The sequence below is a fragment of the Carlito syrichta genome, unplaced genomic scaffold (assembly GCF_000164805.1).
Source record: "Carlito syrichta isolate Samal-C Ts95f unplaced genomic scaffold, Tarsius_syrichta-2.0.1 Scaffold303994, whole genome shotgun sequence".
Taxonomy (NCBI): domain Eukaryota; kingdom Metazoa; phylum Chordata; class Mammalia; order Primates; family Tarsiidae; genus Carlito; species Carlito syrichta.
In genome coordinates this window covers 186,269-208,649 of record NW_007248090.1, presented here as the reverse complement: position 1 = coordinate 208,649, position 22,381 = coordinate 186,269, and the positions used below count along the sequence as shown (strand labels likewise).

Genomic DNA, 22,381 nt, shown 5'->3' with positions numbered 1-22,381 from the left:
CAGGCTCGGTGGCTCAGCCTGTAATCCCGCACTTTGGGAGGCTGAGGTGAGTGGACTGCCTGAGCCCGCGGGTTCGAGACCTGCCTAGGCCACTTGGCAAGACCTCATCTCTACAATAAATCAAAAAAAAAATCAGCCGGGCATGGTAGCGCACATCTGTAGTTCCAGCTACTTGGAAAGCTGAGGCAGAAGGATTGCTGGAGCCCAGAAGGTCGAGGCTGTGGTGGCCAGGAGTGACCACTGCACTCCAGTCTGGGTGACAGAGTGAGACTCCAACTTAAAAAAAAAGAAAAGAGAGATGCTAAAAAATTCATCTGAAACATGATTTCTTATGTCCTTACTATTAGAAATCAGCGTTTCTAATATAGTCTATCTCCTTTTTTCCCACAAATATTTTTTTCAACACTTACTTTTTACTTGCTTTTTGATGCTTTTTGTACCATCCAACCAGTGCTGAAAATGAAAACAAAAAACTCAGTAGTTAAGCAGATAACAAAACTTTAAAATTTTAATTACTGAAAGATACTTTTAATCATGCCTTTGTTGAAGTCACAAGGAAATATTTCATAAGAGAAAAAAAAAAAACAAAGTGACTGGGAAGGTGGGGTAGTTATCTGCCCAGTATCCACAGCAAGGTTTATAACACATGAACAAAAGACCCAAAACCTGATATGTGACTTCCTAAAACCTTTGCTCTGCTCCCTCAGTAACAAGTTGATGTTCTAAATTTTGTCCTCAGTATCTCTCATTGTTCCCAAATAAATGACTCTTGCAGAACTGTTAAAATGAGAGAAAAAAATATCCTCATGTTCCAGTGTCTGGCTTATTCTTTAAAAAATGTAAAACTTATTAGTAGATCTTCACCAAAAATTAGGTGCAATAACAATGTCACCTAGATTTTACAAAACAGAAGCTACTCAGAGGTGATAATCTGGGAGAGGTTGCAAGGTAAAATAAGACTTTTCTCATAATCAAGGCCCTATCTATCAAATAATATAGTCTTTGCTCCTTTGCTTTACAAATAAAAAAATGTTAACATTGTGACCCTCAGGCTTCTAGTTTGAAGAGTTATAGCCTTTCGATTTATGTAACCTCTTCTCTCTGAAATGTCTATGATACAAACAGACCTACACCAATTACAGATACTTTCACAGAAAAACCCATTCCCAGCTCACTTCTCGTTATTAATCCCTTTACACCACGAAGTCCTAACGGTGACAGGATGCATTCATGCAACTAAGATATACTAATTGTGTTCTCTCCAGTATGCTTTTAATTCCAAAAACCTAAACAAAAAAGTGCTCATGTGCTAACTAGCTCACAGAGCCAAGGAATCCAGTTTCAGAAACCCAGATAGGCAGAGTGGGTAAACAAGGCTGCATTGTTAACAGACCTGTAACTGCTTTTCTTGCCAATTATTTGCCTAGTCTCTTCTCCCCATTCCCTCCCGTGATCCAAAAGTGCAATTCAGAGATCAGTGTGCCAGCAAAGTATCTTTCCATGCTGAAATAAGATGCTCCCTAAACATTTTAAAAGACAAATACTTGAAATATTTTCTGCAGAGTCGAAGTGTGTAAGCTATTTTACCATGTCTCATCTTTTAACACGTTTTGTTGGATAACTACTTTTCAGCATATTTCAGTCTAGCAAATGTTCTTAATATCCTTCCATTAACAGAACAGTAGACCTGCCAGCAGGGAGAACATAATTCAATCTATTAGTAGAAAAGACTTCAACCTAGGACAGCCAATCGTCCATCTATCAATGCCCATCCCAGAAACACAGTATCTAAAAATCCCAGGCTTAACTGACACAAATACCTACTACAGCCTGATGCCAACTATACACTAGTTTTCATGTACCAGATTTTCTCCCCAAGAACCATGGTCCTGGGAGCTGCCCTATCTTCCATGGTTGGTTATCAGGGTGTTGTCTTACGCAGCCATGGTTAGGGAGATTCTCATACACCATAATGAGTGCAAATGAGCAAGACTGCTGGTGATTTTTTTTCACCTTTGTGTTCTCTTATTAATTTACTTACCCCACAATGAACACATATTACTTAAAACAACAATCACAGATCCCTTTATTTTAATATTTTATATAGGTAATATATTTATATGGTTTTTAAGTTTTTGGTAATATTAAAAAATATATGGTCAGTAGTCCTCTCCAACCTCCGTCCCCCATTATGTATCCCCAGACAAAATCGCAACCCTCCTCCCTAAGATGTTACTGGTTCTTGATTCCTTCCAGAGAGTCTTCAAACAGAAAAGAAAAAAAATTAAGTGTGTTTGTGCACATGTGTTGGCAGAGTGAAGAACAACAGTGGACTAAAAATCAACAGACTAAGTATAAATTTTGAGAGGATACATTTTGAGGAATAGAAGAAGGAAACATTTACATACATAGACCATTTCCTACTTTAAGAACAATGTAAAGTCTTTCTTAGATAGTTATAACTTAAATTTCTCCCTGTTTAGAACTACTTAGGATTAGTCTCATAAATACAATTTTCTACTCTATGTTTTGCCCCATTTTCCTACTGAGAAGTACAATAAACATAAAATAAAGGGCACAGTAGCTTCGGCCTGTAATCCCAACTACTAAAGAGTCTGAGGCAGAACTGCTTGAGGCCAGGAGTTCAAAACCAGACTGGACAACACAGTAAGACTTGTTTCTAAAAAAATGTTTTTAATTAGCCGGGCGCTGTGGCACACAACTGTACTTCCGGCTTCACAGGAGGCTGAGGCAGGAAAATAGCTTGAGCCCATTAGTTTGAGGCTGCAGTGAGCTATGATGGCGCCACTGGGCAACAAAGCAAGACTCAATGTCTAAAATATAACGAAACATAAAATTATCCAGTGAGAAAAAGGATCAGAGCTGTCTTCTAAGCAGGTATTTTAGTCTCTCTTCTACTTGTATGTAATAGTTTCTAATAGCTATACTCCCTTAAAACAACCCAAAACTCAGATAAAGCAAACACATTTTCAAGTGAGATTTAGGTGCCAGAGGAGTTCTGGGTGACATTCTTCTGAGGAAGGTCTGAGTTCATGTTTGCATATTCTCAAGTCTGTTTTCTTTCATCTCCTCCACATTCCAAGACCAGAGACTGGAAAATTCAGAGCTCAGAGACAGGCACTGGTAGTATTTTCCTTGAATCAATTAGGAGTTTAAATTACATTACAAGATAAAGGTGCAGAAGCATGCAGATATAGGTTCTTGGGTGCTAAGTTTAAAACAAGATTATCTTTCCTCACTGTACCTTAAAAAGGAAACAAACTCCCTGCTAAGTTCCTGCTTTTAAATTTTAGTTGATAAACTGCAACGGATGTAGAAAGCCACATTCTTCCCAACCTACTGAAATGAGCATGGAAGAAGTTATTTACTTCTGTCTTAAAATATAAATAATATATAATCACAAACACAACAGCCATAACTAAACCAAAGAATCACCTACACAGCACACACACCCTCACCCCAGGCCCTGCAGTCAAACAGTCTATAAACAGTTCTTCGAATGAATGATCCCTGCCTTCTAAACCACTTACAAGGCTTTGACATGTCACTGGGTTACGTAGGTTATATATTCACGGTCCAGAAATTAAGTATATAATCTATTTTGGAAATACACTTTTAAAAGGAGACAGCTTGCTATCAAAATTGCATAGAATTTCACTGGGTTTTGGAGGTCATTTTTACACTTAATTCACTTTTTAAAAACTAATGTTCATATATGAATCTTTTACAATACAGTCTGAACTTCACAATCTGCCCACTTCAAAATGCCCTCTATCTCAAAACAGCTAACCACATTTTTAGAACCAGTAAAAGTTCACAGCCTAGCATAATCTCATTCTCCAGACTTCTCACTGTTATTTTTAAACAGAATCTTCTGTGGCATTCACTCGATATTTTGTGGTACTTGAGGTGAGTACCTGTTGGCTTCTAGTGTCAGTCAACAATCACCAATCTACGACATCCAAAACCACCACAAAGCACAAACGTCTACAGTGGAAACAGCTTTATTCTTAAGAACCAAAATACAGCCGGGCTCGGTGGCTCAGCCTGTAATCCTGCGTCTTTGGGAGGCTGAGGTGAGTGGATTGCCTGAGCCCGCAGGTTCGAGACCCGCCTGGGCAGCGAAACCTCATCTCTACAATAAATCAAAAATCAGCCGAGCGTGGTAGCGCATGCCTGTAATTCTGGCTACTTGGAAGGCTGAGGTGGAAGGATCGCCGGAGCCCAGCAGGTCGAGGCTGCGGTGGCCGGGAGCAGCCACTGCACTCCAGTCTGGGCGACAGAGTGAGACTCCGACTCAAAAAAAAAAAGAATCAAAATACATAAACTTAAATTCATTCTCTAGAAATTCAAAGACCTCATTTAAACTTTAGAGTCTTTATAGAAGAGTCCTCTGAGGATGAAATTAGAAAAGTACTGCCTCCCTCCCACAATTATTAAGCAACAGAAATAAAATTAATTTATCTGCATTTCTTTAAATAAATTATAGAAAATTTATTCCCCAAACAGCACTTTGTAATAAATATTAGTTGAAACAAAACAACACTACTAGATAGTAGAAAGCATACTGTTATTCTCATATGCTGATAAAAGAGTTTAATTTGGCAACATCAGACCAACCTAGACAACATAACAAGATCATGTCACTACAAAAAAATTAAAAAATCATCAAATGGCTTTTAAAATGTATCTCTTTGACCAGACTTTTAAAAATCAGAATACTGACAAAGATTTACAAAGATGATCATCTTCAGAATATTATTAGCTATAAATTATAAATAATCATTACCAGGCAGCAGGAAGATAGGAGTATTCCTGAAATTCATCAAGGTCATCCTTCTCCGGACTTACTCCCTCAACTTTTTAGTTCTTCCTTGTTTAGCAATTGTGTGTCACAATATATACATTTAACTAATGTTATTTATTTATGTTTTTCACTCCCCATCACCCTACTGAATCCTATTGTTTGTGTTAAGCTCTCAGTTGAATCCCAGTATACAATTCAATCATCTGCCAACAGTTATAACTTTACCTCTTCCTTTACACTTTTGTACCTTTAAACCTTTCTCTTCCATAACTGAATTTGTTGGTACTTCTATGATAAAATCAAGTAGCAGTGGTAATAATGGGCATTCTTGTTATCTCCCTGTCCTTGTTAGAAATACTTATATTGTTTCTCTGCTGATCTAGGGATTTAAAAATAAATAAAACTCAGACCAGGCGTGTTGGCTCATGCCACTAATTCCAGCACTTTGGGAGGCCAAGGAGGATTGCCTGAGCCCAAGAGTTTGAGACCAGTCGACAATATAACAAGACCTTGTCACTACAAAAAAAAAAATCTAAAAATTAGCTAGGCATGGTGGTGCATGCCTCTAGTCCCAGCTACTCAGGAAGCTGAGGCGGAAGGATCACCTGAGCCCAGAAGGTCAAGGCTGCAGTGAGCTGTGAGCAGACACTACAGCCTGGTCGACAGAGTGAAACCTGACTCAAATAATGGTAATTTAAAAAATAAAATTCAAAACAGAAAAAGAACAGAGCCACTGACAGCCACCAGGTTTTTGTCCACAGGTGCCACCTGTTGGACCATAAGTATACCCAGCACCCATTACCACCCCAGAGATGGGCACACTTTCCAAACTCACATAAATCTGCATAGATTGAAAGTAAATTAATTTTATGCAAGTCAAAGTCCTTTGGGTTTATTTATTCAAGTCATTCTGGCTAGAAAGAAGGGGTTTCACAAGCCACCACCCCAAAAAAACCACCCACGATGAACATTCTGAGCATTGTCTGTTCCACCTCAAATGAGTGAGGGCCAGAAAGCCAAATCATGACATGTCACCAGGTTATGCCTATAGCACCTGAATCCTGAAACTGGAATGACAAGATTGCCTCTTCTCTTAGCTCAATAAGCTTGGATTTGCTATGGAGGGAATCTAGTGTTTTCCTTCTTTTTAAAAAATATTTATTAGAAATGCTCCATACGTTTCCCTTATCTGACAGAGTGACATACAATGTCACGTTATACAAGATACACAAGATACATGATACCTAACATTTTTCTTTAAAAACTTCACTGAACAGTTAAAACTCTAATCTCTAAATATGAGCTTTTCAAACTTTGCCAAGCACAGAAGGTTAAATTTTGTTCTGAAGTCATGGTTTCACACTATTTTTTTAAATTTTATTTTCTTATAAAATAGAGACTCACAGAAAGTTGCAATGATAGTAATGAGAGATCCTGTTACCTTTCTCCTACCCTCCCCCAACGCTTACATCTTACATAACTAAATTACAAGACTCAAATCAAGAACTAATATTGGTGCAATGTACACAGTTCTGTCATTTTATCACATTTAGATTCCTGTAACTAACATCACCACTCAAAATACAGAAATATTCCCTTATCACAAAGAGCTCTCTCCTGTCACTCCTTTATAGTCACTACTCTCTCTCACTTCCAATATCCCTAACACTTGCCATCATTAATTTGTCCTTGATCTCTGTAATTCTGTCATTTCAAGAATGTTTTATAAATAGAATCATACGGTATTTTTTTTTATATTGGCTTTTTTTGGCCATTTCCTTGAAAAGTCACACAAGTTGTTGTGAGGATTAATGGCTTCTTCTTTTCTATTGCTGAGTAGTACTATGTGGTATGATTATGCTACTGTTTGTTTAATTACCCATCCACTGTAGGGCATTTTGGTTGTTTCAGGTTTTTTGCTATTACAAGCAAAGCTGTTATGAACAACTGTGCACAGTTTGTTGTGTGGAAATAAGTCTTCATTTCTCTTTGATAAATGACCAGGCATACAACTGCTGAGGCATATGGTTCAAGTATATGCTTACTTTTTAAAGAAACTGTCAAACTATTTTCCAGAATGGCTACACCACTTTACAATCCCAATACAAATGAATGAGAGATATAATTTCTCCACAGTCTCACCAAAACTTGGAGTCTGTCACTTTTTAGCTGTTCTAAAAAATGTACAATGATGACATCTCATTGAGGTCTTAATTTGCATTTCCCTGATGGCTAGTAATGTTTAACATCTGTGCGTGCATTTGTCATCTGTATAGCCTCTTTGGGGAAATGTATCTTTATGTCTTTTGCTCATTTTCTAATTAGATTGTTTGCTTTCTAACTGTTGTGTTTAGTAGTTCTTTATCCATGCAAGATATGAGTTATTGGTCAGATATGTGATGTGAAAGTATTTTCTCCTAGACTGTAGCTTGGCTTTTCATCCTCCTAACAGGATGTTTCCCAGAGCAAAAGTTTTTAATGTTGATGAAGTCTACTTTATCATTTTTCTTTAAAATAAATCATGCTTTTGGTGTAATGCCTAAGAACTCTTCTCTAAGCCCTAAGTCTCACAAATTTTCTCCTGTTTGTTTCTTTGAATCAGGGTCTCACTATCGCCCAGGTTAAAATGTTGTGGCATGATCATGGCTCATCATAGCCTCAATCTCATGGGTTCAGATGATCCTTCTGCCTCAGCCTCCTGGGCATGCCACCCATGCCCAGCTTTATTTTGTAGAGACAAGGTCTCACTGTGTTGCCTAGGCTGGTCTTGAACTCCTGGGCTCAAGCAATCCCCCTGCCTCAGTCTCCCAAAGTGCTGGTCTGAGCCACAATGCCAGACCTCCTGTTTATTTTTCCTCTAAGTTTTACACTGTTACATTTTATATTTATGTGCATTATTTTAGATTTATGTTCACTTTGAGTTAATTTTTGTATAGGTATAAGATTTAGTTCAAGGTTCATGTCTTTTGCCCATAGGTATCCAATTGCCTCAGCACCATTAAGACTATTTTTCTTCCAGTGAATTACTTCAACATCTTTGTGAAAAATCAGAGGCCATACTTGTGTAGGGCTGTTTCTGGGTTTTACATTCTGTTCCACTGATCTATGTATCTATCACTTTGCCAATACCACAGTTTTGATTACGGTAGCTATATAGTAAGTCTTGAAACTGGGTAGAGTAATTTTTCCCACTTTATTTCTCTTTGTTCAAAATTGTTTTAGCTATTCTAATTCCTATGCCTTTCCATATTAACTTTTAGAATAACTTTATCTATAGCTACAAAAATTTTGCTGGAATTTTTAGACAAACTGCATTAAACCTAATATATCAATATGGGAAGATATCAATTCTCTGCATTTTAGCTGGGCAACAGAGTAAGATCCCAGTTCAAACAAACAGGAGAAAAATCTGTGAAACTCAGGGTTTAGAGAGAAGAGTTCTTAGACACGACACCAAAAGCATGATTTAAAAAAATTTTTTTTAAAAGAACTGGTATCTTTGTTGAGTCTTCCACTCAGTGCAGACCTATGTCTCTCCATTTATTTAGATCTTTTACTTCCTCCATCAGTCATTCTATTTATTAAAAACAAATCTAATGACTTTTTTTAAATTGGAAGATTTAACCTAAAAATCTGGATTTTCAGACTTGGTCTCCCAAAGTGCTGGGATTACAGGCATGAGCCACCATACTCAGCCCACATGCAGTTATTTTTACAGCAGCAAAGAAAGGATTTCCCTAAACCCTTCATCAAGAAAGACTATATCATCACAAAAAATTCTATGCAGTTAAACAATGAGATTTAATAACAAAATCTGATCAACAGTGGAAAAAAAAGGTATGTTTGGAAACATTAAAAATTGTCTTAAAGACCTGAAAAAAAAATACACAAATTAATACCACTATCAGTTTTCTTAAGCTGCAGGTTATTCATTTCCTAAAGAGATGTTACTAAACCGGATAATTCATATACAGACCTCAGGGGCACCTGAATTACCTCATAAATGTAGACAAAATGTCAGGTGTATGCATACATCATTATTCAAGGTTATAATCACTAAATGACACAAGAGGATACTAAATTAAGTTTAGATTTGGAAACAGAGGGTGAGGCAGTATTCTACAGTCCCCTAAAACAAGGATGACTACATATCCTGGTTTACCAGAACAATACCTACAATCCCAACCCCTCATTCACTAAGTTTCCCTTTCACTCTCTAAAATTTACTGGTTTAAAAACTGACTCAAGAAACAAACAGAAAATCTAAATATACCTATAACAAGTAAAGTGGCTGAGTCAATAATCAAAACTTCCCAATTCACTGGGCATGGTGGTGTGTGCCTGTAGGCTATTGGTGAGGCTGAGGTGGGAGGACTGCTTGAGCCCAGGAGTTCAAGACTGTGATGACCTATCATTGCATCACTGAACTCCAGCCTGGGCAAAGGAGTGAGTCCTTATCTCTAAAACAAAACAAAAAAAAACTTCCCACAAAGAGAAACTCAGGACCAGATGGCTTCACTGGTGAATTCTCCTAAATACTGAAAGAAGAATCAACACTAATCCTTCACAAGATTTTCAAAAAACAGAAGAGGAAAAAGGTTTTCCCAACTCATTCTATAACAACAGCATTATCCTGATACTCAAACGAGACAAAGATATCACAAGAAAACCACAAACAAACGATCTTTATGAATACAGATACCCAAATCCTTACCAAATACTGGCAAACCAAGTCAGGCAACACATCAAATGGATTATACACCACAACTAACTGGAATTTGTCCCAGAAATGCAAGGTTGGTTCAACATACAAAAATCAATCAATGTAGCATACCATAGTAACAAAATTTAAAAGTCCATGTTATCAGGTGGCATAGTGGCTCACACCTGTAATCTCAACATTTTGGGAGGCTGAGGCAAGAGGACTGCTTGAGCCCAGTAGTTCAAGGCCAACCTAGGCAACACAGTGAGACCTCGTTGCCATAAAAAGTCAAAAAATTAGCCGGGTGTGGTGGTGAGTGCCTGTAGTACCAGCTACTCAGGAAGCTGAGGCAGGAGGATCGCCTGAGCCTAGGAGGTTGAGGCTGCAGTTATCTGCCACTGCAGTGCAACCTGAGAGACAGAGTGAGAGTCTGACTCAAAAAAAAAGAAAGAAAGAAAATCACGTGATCCTCTCAATAGCTGTAAAAAATCGAGTGAGAAAACTCACAATCTTTCGTGATGAAAGCCTTAACAAACTAGGAATAGACAAGATCTTCTCTAAACCTGATAAAGGGCACCTATAACATTTTCACATCACATGCCTGATAGTGAAAGACTGAACACTTTTCGCCTAAGATCAAGAATAATTCCAGGATCTCCACTTCCGCTGCTTCTATTAACATTTTATTGAAGGTTCTAGCCAGGAAAGTTAGGCAAGAGAAGTAAAGAAAACAAAAGGACATTCAGATTACAAAGAAAAGTAAAACTATCTCCTTTTACAAATGACATGATCTTACACTTAAAACACATTAAAACTAATAAATGACTTCAGCAAGATTATAGGATCATATACCTAAATACAAAAGTCAGCAACAATGGACCATCCAAAACTGAAATTCAGAAAACAATTCCATTTACAATAGCATCAAAGGAATAAGATGCTTAGCAATAAAATTAACCAAGGAAGTGCAAGGCTTTTATAAACTAAAACTACAAAACACTGTTTTGAGAATTTAAAGACCTCCAGCTATTTGGAAGGCTGAGGCGGAAGGAACACCTGAGCCCAGCAAGTAGAGGCTGCAGTGGCCATGAGCATGCCACTGCACTCCAGCCTGGGCAACAAAGGATAAGACTCCAACTCAAAAAAAAAAAAAAAAAAAAAATGTAAAGACCTGATCCAAACAGACATTCCATGTTCAGGGATCAGAAAACTTTATGTTGCTAAAATGGCAATACTCTGCAAATTGATATACAGATTCAAAGCAATCCCTACCAAAAGTCCAACCTCCTTTATTGCAAAAATGGACACGCTGACCCAAAATTTATGTAGAAATGTAAGTGACCCAGAATAGCCAAAACGATACTGAAGAAGAAGACAGCTGTAGGACTCACATTTTCCAATTTTAAGACTTACTACAAAGTTACAATATTCAAGACACTGTGAACTAGCATAGGGATTAACACAAAGATCACTGGAATAGAAACCCATATATCTATGGTCTATTTATTTTTGACTAGCATGTCAAGACCATTCAATGGGGAAAGAATAGTCTTTTCAACAAGTGGTGCTAGGACCACTGAACATTCACATGCAAATAAAGTTGAACCCCTACCTCATGGCATATACAAAAATTAACTCTAAATGGACCACAGACTTAATTTTGAGAGTTAAAACTAAAAAACTTTTAGAAAAAAAGTGTAAATCTTAGTGACTGAAATAGGCAACAGTTTTACAGACATAACACAGTATAAACAACCAAAGAAAAAGTAGATAAGATGAATTTCATCAAAATCAACAACTTTTGTGCAAAGGACACTATCAACAAAGTGAAGAATGGACCAGGTGTGGTGACTCACACTTGTAATCCCAGCACTTTGGGAGGCCAAGGTGAGAAGACTGCTTAAGCCCAGGCGTTTGAGACCAGGCTGGGAACATAGAGAGACCTCATCTCTACAAAAATGAAAAAATTAACCAGCTGAGGTGACAAAGGCCTGCAGTCTCAGCTACTTGGGAGGCAGAAGTGGGAGGATCCCTTGAGTCCAGGAGTTTGAGGCTATGGAGAGCCACTGCACCACTCCAGTCAGGATGACAAAGTGAGGCTCTGCCTCAAAGAAAAAAAAAAAGAAGGAAATATTTGCAAAGAATATCTGAGAAGGGCCCAGTACCCTTAATACACTTACAACTCAGTAGTGAAAGGCAAGTAACCCACTTTAAAAAAAAAAAAATACAGGCAAAGGATTTGTACAGATTTTCCCCAAAGGACAAATGGCCAACAAGCACATGAAAAGATGCTCAACATCATTAGTCACTGGGGAAATGCAAATCAAAACCACAATGAGACACAAACTGATAATAACTAAAATGGCCAGATCAAAACGAAGGAGAAATAAGTTTGCCAAGATGTGAAGAAACTGGAATCCTCATACATTGCTAGTAGAAATGTAGAAAAGCGTGTGGAAAACAGTTTGGCAGTTATTCAAAGGTGAGTGGATTGCCTGAGCCCGCGGGTTCGAGACCCGCCTGAGCAGCGAGACCTCATCTCTACAATAAATCAAAAAATCAGGCGGGTGTGGTAGCGCGCACCTGTAATTCCAGCTACTTGGAAGGCTGAGGCGGAAGGATCGCCGGAGCCAAGCAGGTCACGGCTGCGGTGGCCGGGAGCGGCCACTGCACTCCAGTCTGGGCGACCGAGTGAGACTCCAACTCAAAAAAACAAAAACCGAAAGAAAAAAAAAAGCTAAACATACAGTTACCATATGACCAAGCAATTTCACTCCTAGTTACATATTTAAGAGAACTGAAAATTACACACAAATGTACACAAATTTGTAGACATTTGTACACAAATGTTCAGAGCAGCAGCATTTTCATAAAAGCCAAACAGTAGAAACATTCCAAATGTTCATCAATGGATGAATAAATGTGGTTTATCCATACAATGGAATATTACTCAGCAGTAAGAAGGAATCAAGTACTAAGATATGCTGCAACAGGGATGAACCTTTAAAACGTTACACTAAGTGCATTTCCAAATTCAAAAGGCCACCTATCATATGATTTCATTCATACAAAATTTTCAAAATAGGTAAATCCATACAAACAGAAAGATTAGTGTTTGCCAGGCACTGTGAGGAAGGGTAAATGGGGTGTGGCTGGTAACGTGTGTAAGAGGGTTTCTTTTGAGAGTGATGAATTAGACAGTGGTGATGGCTGCACAACTGTGAATACATTGAAAACACTGAATTGCACAATCTGAAATGGTGAATTTTTTTTTTCTGAGTCGAAGTCTCACTCTGTTGCCCAGGCTGGAATGCAGTGGCATGCTCGTGGCCACCGCAGTCTTGACCTGCTGAGCTCAAGCAATCCTTCCACCTCAGTCTTCCAAGTAACTGGAAATACACCACTACATGCAGCTAATTTTTTGTTTTATTGTAGGCGTGAGGTCTCGCCAAGTTGCCCAGGCTGGTCTCGAGCCCCTGGGCTGAGGTAATCCTCTCGCCTCTATCTCCCAAAGTGCTGGGATTACAGGTGTAAGCAACCATGCCTGGCTTCAAATGTTGAATTGCATGATTTGTAAAACTCGCCCGGTGTAATAGAAAGTAAATTATTTTAAAAAACAGAGCTCAAATTATATATAATCTGAGCTCTGTTTTTAAAATTTACTTTTTAAAATAAATATATATAAAGAAATATGAACTTTGGCTTTATCAATTTATTAATTTTGGTTATCTCTGTGATGACTGCATAATTCCATAGTCATAGATGTTTTGGATTGATCTACAATGACCAATACACTAAACCCTGGCACATTAATTTTACGTATAAGGACATGCCATATGAAATCATAGCTTGTGATTTCTTCGTCACTTTTTGCCCTGCCCCTCCATCCACTATGGATTCTACAGTAATGTCAAAACAGATAAATATGATAGAGACATGGACATATCTACAGTGAATTCCCAGCCAAAAAAAAATCTACTTGATCCATCAAGTTCACTATCTTCACTAATAAACTACCAATTTTGCTTCATTCTGAGGTTGAATCTGGCTACACGATAGCTGATTCTCTATGTTTTCTTATGTCGTGAGACTGTTATAGAAGCAAGTGAGTTAGAACTTAAACCATTTGGTTAACTGGAATTCATTTTTAATATCTTTCACCTACTAATTATTCTTCCAGTTCAACTCACATTCTATCTTATATTTTATTGCATATTTTATATTTGTTATAGATTTTATTATTTTATTTTACTTTATTTTATTTTATTTTAGAAACAGCGTCTTGCTCTGTTGCCTGGAATGTCAGCTGAAGTACAGTGATGCAATTAAAGCTCACTATAACCCTGAACTTCTGGTCTTGAGCAATTCTCTTGCCTCAGTCACCTGAGTAGCTGGGACAACAGGCACATGCCATCACGTAGGGCTAACTTTTTTATTTTTTGTAGAGACGGGGTTTCATTATGTTGCCCAGACTGATCGCAAGTGATTCTCCCACCTCAGCCTCTCGAAGCACTGGATTACAAGTGTGAGATACCACACTCAGTCCAAATATTTTAAGGAATGGAAAGGAAGTGCCTGAAACTTAACAATGGCATATTTTTATGCCCGCCCCCCCCCACTCTCTCAGAAAACGGGAAGCCATAAATTGTCTATCCCTAATATCCTCTATTTATTTATCTAACTGTAAGACTTTACTTGGTTATTCTAGAAAGTTGAATATTAAACTTAACAATCAACCAAGTCTTTATCAAACTAACTGGCAGTCCAAAATTGAATTCAATAAATGTTTTGTGTGCCTACTACATGCTGGACAACAGAGGTACATAGCACCCATTCCCTGCCTTTAGTCAATTTTGTCTAATAGAAGAGAAGTAAGAACATTAAAAAGAGAATAAAAGATATGTCCCCTACACTGACACCACCAATCAGAATACTGAAACTATGGAAAAAAGCTTTGCAAACCTTTTCATGTATACATGTGTTCATACATCCAGATTTTGTTAAAAATTCAATTATATTGCCCTGTAATCCTTTTGATTATTTCTACCACTCCACATCAATTGGTATGCTTCAAAAATCACCTTTTTTAACAAGCTGTATAGTATTCATTGTAAGAATGTGCCAAAATTTGCCTAACCAATACCCTGCTACTAAATGTTCATGCTAAATTTTTAGTGGGGGCGTGAAAAGGGACCAGGAAAACAATGACAGCTAAAATTATTAATGGTTGTAAATTTAGCCAAGATGCTCTCTAAAGCCAGCTAAGGAGTACATGTCCACACACACACACACACACAAACTTACTTTCAGAAAACAAGACTTAATGACAATACTTCCACATAAAACTTCCTGAAGCAAAAAATATAACCTCCCTGCTTGAAAAATACCTAATCCCAATTAATAGACAGTAAAATTGCCAATGTATTACTTAATGCTTTTGGCTTTCAGTTTGGTTAATATGGCCACTAATTCCACCTCTCAATCTTATCATCCACTATTTTCTTTCAAAAGCCCCCAATAAAATCCTAATACAATACTTAGTTCCTTACACAGCATCCAACTTTATACTCTACCATGTATGCTGTTCTCATCTGAAATGCACAAAGAGCCATGATTTATAAACACAGAATCACAGATCTGAAAGGGACCTTACAGATTTTCTGGTCTACTCTCCTTAATTTGCAACTTAAAAATTCCTATCACTTACCCATGAGCCCACAAAACTCCCATTCTACTATTCTTTCCATTACACAGCAATTCTTTTTCCCCTCACTCTCCATTGAAGCTGTCAAAACTTGCCAATGCCAACTATATTTTCAAGTCATTGTGGCAGGGTATGGGGAAGTTCTCAGTTAGCAATAATCACATATCAGGTAACCTCACTGACTGCAAGACTACCACTGTGCAAAGCTCACCGTGATTCTCAAACTCCACTATGCCCAACGACCAAGTTAGTGGTCATTAAAAACACAGATTCACAAGTCCCAACCTCAAAGATTTTGCTCTATTAAAACAGGTTAGGACCCAAACTCATATTTTTTTCAACAAACACTTCAAGTGATTCTAAAGCAAGGTGGTCAAAGCTTCAGATCACAGAAAATCACAGGAAGTAAAGAAGATAAAGCCAATCCCAACAACCAGGGGCAAGAGGATTGCCTGATCGCAGGAGCTCGAAACCAGCCTGAGCAACATGGCAAGACCTCATCTCTACAATAAATTAAAAAAGTAGCCAGGCGAGGCGGTATGCGCCTGTAGTCCCACCTACTTAAAAGGCTGAGGCAGAAGGATCACCTGAGCCCAGCAGGCCCTGGGAAACAAAGTGAGACACTGACTAAAAAAAAAAAAAACACAGAAAGAAACGAAGTCTTCGAGCACTTAGCACATCATCTGAAATTTCCCATTTCCTCCCCCCATTTTAGAATTTCTGAACAACAGTTACTCACTGCTACTTGTGCTGAATCCATAAATCTCAGACCAAAATAGTCACTTTCAATAAGGTCCAGGTGGTACATAATCTGATCGAACAACTCTTGTCCTTTGGCTTTTTTCTGAAATGGCAAGAAAACGAGTAAATCAACAAATGGTTTACAAAATCAACACATCCAGGCCTTGCTAGACTCCGGTGTGGCCATGTGCTCTTTGAGCTATGGCCCCCCTCCTCCACCTTGGGGAGGTGAATCTTCTCTCTCCCTTCTCTTTCTCTCTCTAATTTACTTTTAAATGAACTATATTATTTAATCTAAGAAAAAAGATCCACAAGTCTGAACACAAATTGGTCTCAATAATATAATTTTTCATTTAGAAAGTACTGCTTGCAATACCAAAAGTATTGCCATGTAGCAGATGATGGGTAAGAGTAGTTTTTCAATAACTCATCTAAGGCCAAAAGAGAATTTGTGATCTATTATGTATATTCCTGAAAAGTGTTACTTCCTATCAACCAATAATTACCTATCTTGAGGTACAAATATTTATACCTAACATTGTGTGAGAGAAATTCTTGCTTTGCTTTCTCAATTTTGAGAATCCCTACTTTACAAGAGCCCTGATATAGTTGCCATAATTTAATTAGAAAGAGAAACCCAAGAACACAGAGCACTTAAGTAAAAATCATGTGAAACTAACTACACCTGCAGATAGACTTTAGAGAAGAGATAGTCACAGAGACTAGAATAACCAGTGAAGGCTTGATGGAGAAAAAGTCTTAAACTAGAAGAGAACATAAGATAGGAAATAACAAAACTAGCAGGCAAGAGGGAATATGGGACAGTAAGAAAACTACTGTGACAATGCAGAAGACACCAAACGGTGGGGTAACAGCAAAGAAACTTGTATGGAGAAAGTAACTCTCAGTGTGGTCTCAGAACCACTGAAGGTCCTTCCCAAGACATCTCAAAAGATCCATGAGGTCCTCACACCCCTCAATCAAAACAAATTGCCACACAGTGAATGCAGAAGCAGGTAAGATAATTCAAGTACCTTCCATTAATAAGGATATTAAAGAGATTTGCAAAAGTGCATAAATCATCTTTCTTCTCACTACGTTCTCTCGTTTTGAAAAGTTTTTCTTTTTTTTTTTTACTGAAGGAGTATCATTTATTGAATTAAATAATACAGGCTTCTTTTTTTGTCTGTAACTGATGTACATTTGATTTTTGAAAGATACTGTTCGCATTAGGTCACCACAAAGTAGATTTACATATAGCCATCAACTGAAGAAAAACACAAGAAATTAAGTTTCTATGTGATTCCAACAGAGATACTCTTTCCTTAATTATAAGAAAATCAGATATTTTAGAAAGTAAAACTATTAAGAAGTTTACAAAACACCAAAACACTTTATTTTTAAGAAAAAGGTACAACTTCTCATTTTCTACTCTTGGCATAAATATTAGTTCTTTCCAGTGGAGCCAAAACCTCCTTGCACTCCTTTCAGTGTCATCTAAAACTTGAACTTCTTCTATTTCTGGATAAAAAATCCGTTCACAAATGAGCTGCGTAATTCGGTCTTTGGCTTCAAGCTTTTCCCTGCCAAAATTAAACAGTACAACACCAACATTTTCTCTATCATCGGCACCTATGACACCAGCGCCTACATCTATAAAGTGTCTGGCAGCCAAGCCAGAATGTGGAGCTACTCTTCCATAACACCCAGAAGGAAGAGTTATCCGAAGGTTCAGTTTCACAAGCGCTTTCTCCATCGGTGGTATTGTATAATCACAGGCACTGTACGGGTCATAGCCCCGCGGCCAGAGCAGACCCCTGGGTTGGGGTCGAGACGTGCTCCAAGAGTCGGGCAAAGCAGAGCTGCAAGCCGCCCTCCTTCGCAAGCCTGGGCCGACTGCTGGGGGACATGGCAGGGGTCTCTTCAGAGCAGGGCATGGCCAAGAGAGAAGACGAGCCGAAAAGTCATTTTTCATCAAACATATTATTTATGTTAACACACAAAGAGTATGTCATTGCTGTATTAACCACTAGATAAATATTTTTAAATTGTTCAGCTTTAATTTCTAATATGGTAAACTATCAATAGATAAAACCCACGTAAGCAAAAGCACTGTTGAGACCCTCAATTTTCATAAGACCCCATCCATCTCTCTCCCACCTATAAAACTCTAAAATGTCATTTACAGTACTTCCTATTAAAAAACAAACATATAGTTGGCTTTAATCATATCTTCACCTTTAAACAAATAAGTTTATTATTTCAACTTTTCCCTTGCTTGTTCTATGCTTCTTTTTAAACCCTCTTAGAGAAATAAAATTGTGATCCACCAGGCATGGTGGCTCATGTCTATAATCCCAGCACTTTGGGAGGCTGAGGCAAGAAAACTGCCTGAGCCCAGGGGTTTGAGACCAGCCTGGGCCACTTGGTGAGACCTCATTTCTACAATAAATCAAAAAAAAATCAGCTGGGGGGGGGGTGAATGCCTGTGGTTCCAGCTACTTGGAAGGATGGGGCGAAAGGATCATCTGAGCCCAGCAGGTCAAGGATGCAGTGGCCATGAGCGTGCCACTGCACTCCAGCCTGGGTGACAGAGTGAGACTGACTAAAAAAAAATTGTTATCCATATTTTATTTTATTTTTTAACCTGTACCATGCCCTTGTGTCCTCTGATCTCCACTCAGTCCACATCAAGTTGTATAGACATGCTTCTTCTATATCTTTTCTGTATTCTTAGCTAATTTCTAAAAAGACAATCTTTACTTATTTATCACCCTTTTCATTTACACATTTACATGTGCGCATTACAAGACTTGTACCATTTGTTAGATTTCTTTCTCCACTCACTTGAGTTCTTTCTCCAAAAATATTTCCCATGTGAATCTTTTTATGACTTATTGTCTGCAAAGCCTTCTGTTTGAGAATATTTTAATCATGTCTTCACAAATAACTGACAGCTGACTGGATATAAACTTCAAGATTCTAAGTTACTTTCTTACACTATTTTCTCCAATACTCAAAAAAACATTATTCCATTATCTTCTTGCAATAAATACTGCTATTGAAAACTGTGGTGTCCAACAAGGATACCTGCATATTGAACATTTATACATCTAACCCTGAATTGTACTCCACATCTTTAAAATAAAAAAATTAAAAGTTAAAAAAAAGAACATTGTGATGTCAACCTCGATTTTGTTCCTTTGTAACGTTTTTCACTTTTAAACTTTTCTCTATCTCTCAGAGTCTTTCATTATACTATGTACAGGTATGAAAGTCTTAAATTTCACTATACTATATACCATATGGTATTCTACATGAACCTTTTCAATCTGAGATCTTTCATCACTCTTTAATTCTCGAAAATCACCTCTATTATTTCTTCAAATATTTCTTCTCTATTTTTGTCATTTTAAGTTTCCTACTTAAGAGCTGATACTTTTGTGCATATTTTTGCTTATATAATAACCCTGATGATTATGGCTTACTTATCTATTTAATATATACATAAGGTTAGTTCAGAAAGTAAGATTAAAAAAAAGCACACATATAAAAATGACAAGGCTAGCTGGGCAAGGTGGCTCACGCCTATAATCCCAGCACTTTAAGGGGAAGCTGAGGCCAGAGGATTGCCTCTGAGCGCAGAGGCGAGAGGTCAGACTAGACTGGGCAACCTAGCAAGACCTCGTCTCCACAATAAATCGCAAAAAAAGAAAATCAGCAGGGCATGGTGGTGCATTTCCAGCTACTTACTTGGAAGGCTAAGGCGAGAGGATCGTCTGAGTCCAGCAGGTCAAGGCTGCAGTGGCCGTGAGTGTGCCACTGCACTCTAGCCTGGGCGACAGTCAGACTCCAATTCAAAAACAAAGAAAACTTTTTCATGTGCTTGTTGTCCATTTGTATGTCCTCTTTGGAAAAAAACGTTTAAGTTCTTTGCCCATTTTCTAATTGACTTTTGTTGTAGGAATTATTTATCGATTTTGGATATTAACATCACACACACACGCGCGCGCACACACACACACACACACACACACACACACACACACACACACACACACACAATAACCCTGTGAGTCTTTATATCTGATTTGAAAACATTTTCTCCTATTCTTTTTTTCTTCCCTCTGGGTAGTGTCCTTTAATGCGCAGAAGTTTTTAATTTTGATGAAGTCCAACTTATTGTAATGCCTGTACATCTGTTGTCACATCTAAAAAAAAAAATCATTGCCATATGTAGCTAGCATCATGAAGACTTTTTTCTTAAGTTTTCTTCTCACTTAGGTCTTTGATTCATTTTTGAGTTAATATTTGTTTGTGGTATAAAGTAAGGGTCTGGCTTCATTTTTTCGCATGTGGATATCTAGTATTTTTCAACACCATTTGCTGAAGTCTGTCTTTTCCCCACTGACTAGTCTTGGCACCCCTGTCAAAATCGCTTTAACATATTTGCAGGGGTTTATTTTTAGACTCTTTATTCCACTGGTCTATGTCTGTCTTTATGCCAGCACCACACAGCGTTTTTATCGTTGTTGTTTGTTTTTGTAGTCAGGGTCTCACTCTGTCGCCCAGGCTGGAGTGCAATGGCATGCTCACAGCTACCACAGTCTTGACTTGGTGGGTTCAGGCAATCCTTCTGCCTTAGCCTTCCAAGTAGCTGGAACTACAGGTACTGCCATCAAACCCAGCTAGGTTTTTTAAATTAGCTTTTTTGAAAGAGAAGTAGGAAATTTAGATAAGGAAATATTAGAGGTGGGGAACTTTTTAAGCAGTGCCCTTAAGATTTTATTTTATTGCTTTTTTTTTTTTTTTAGTTGGAGTCTCACTGTCGTGCAGGCTGGAATGCAGTGGCATGCTCATGGCCACCACAGCCTTGAGCTGCTGGGCGTGGGGGGGGCGATCCTTCCGCCTCAGCCTTCCAATTATCTGGAACTACGGGCACCTGCTCTCACACCCGGTCAATTTTTTGTTTGTTTGTTTGTTTTATTTCTTGTAAAGACGAGGTCTCACCATGTTGCCCAGGCTGGTCTCGAACCTCTGGGCTCAGGCAATCCTCTCACCTCGGCCTCCCAAAGTGCTGGGATTACAGGCTTGAACCACCACGCCCGGCCCACCCTTATGATTTTGTAGACAATGCCTCATCCTGTCACCCAGGCTGGAATGCAGTGGTGCAACCACACCTCACTGCAGCCTTAAACTCCTGGGCTCAAGCAATCTTCCCACCTCAGCGTCCCAAGTAACTAAGAAGCTTCCATACTAGCAAGGGAAGAAAATATGATGCTAGTGACTGATAAAGGTTATAAGGCATGCGACACCACACTCAGCAAAATTATTCCGAATTTTCTGTAGAGACAGGATCTCGAAGGGGTCTCCCTGTTACCCAGGCTAGTCTTGAACTCCCGACCTAAAGCAATTCTCCTGCCTTGGCCTCTCAGAGTGATGAGATTACTGGCACGAGCCACTGTGCCTGGCCTCCTCATGATTTATTATGATTTGTTCTTGAGGATCTGAGGTCACTGCTATCCTACCCCTCAGTCAGAGGGCAGATACTAATTATCAAGACAATGGGAGTGGAGCAGAAAAGACCTGGATCCAACTGCCTTTTCCTCCAATTATCCTTCCACAGCCATGATGGCAGCCCCCTAACCAAGAGCACATCCACGATCACTGAATACACACACACTAGCACCACATTCCTTCCCTGGGATTTTCTAATTTTTCTATTTCTTGGGTTTTATTCTCTTTCCATCATGGTTAACCTTAGGAGAGGATGTTAGCAGCCTTATTAATTCAATATCTTGTCCCAAACAGGGCAAAAATCCTCATTAAAAACTTGAGCTTGAGAACGATTTTAACTTCCTTCAGGAATGCTTGTGTTCTACATTAAAGTTAAAGATCGATTTCAAATACCGTTCCTAATTTCTTTGATTCATTCTCTAAAAAAAGAGAGTGAGATGGCCGTCTCATTCTGCCAAGGCTAGAGTGCAGCAGCTATTCACAGGCATAACCACAGGCACTACAGACTCCAACTCCTGGACTCAAGTAATCCTCCTGCCTCAAATTCCCAAGTGACTGGGACTGAAGGAATATGTGCGCCACCAAGCCCAGTTTATTCACAAATATTAACAGGAAACTTTCGATGTGCCAGACATTGTTCTAGGCAACCAGAGAAACAAAACAGGTCAGTGCCTGCGTTCAAGAAGCTTCCATCCTAGCAAAGGAAGAAAATATGATGCTAGTGACTGATAAAGGTTATAAGGAACAAAACAAGGAAACAAAGAGGACAAACAGTGTTTAAATAGGAAGGCCCTTTTAACAAGGGAGATTTGAAGAGAGAATGCATAAGAGTAGACTATCCAATTATGCAAAGAAATTGCATTCCAGGCAGAAATTACAGCAAATGCAA

At 38.4% G+C, this 22,381-nt stretch overlaps 1 protein-coding gene and 1 pseudogene across 1 annotated transcript in view; both read right to left on the bottom strand.

Annotated features, from left to right (window-relative positions):
• The window catches only part of EPB41L5 (erythrocyte membrane protein band 4.1 like 5), a 141,084-nt gene that overhangs the window by 102,026 nt on the left and 16,677 nt on the right, over positions 1 to 22,381 (bottom strand). Inside the window, exons 3-4 of the mRNA XM_008059330.1 lie at positions 15,974 to 16,078; positions 411 to 453 (exon numbers count right to left, since the gene is read on the bottom strand). Of these exons, the coding sequence (XP_008057521.1) occupies positions 411 to 453; positions 15,974 to 16,078 (148 nt within the window). The remainder of the gene's footprint in view (positions 1 to 410; positions 454 to 15,973; positions 16,079 to 22,381) is intronic.
• LOC103261747 lies at positions 17,422 to 17,912 on the bottom strand (annotated as a pseudogene).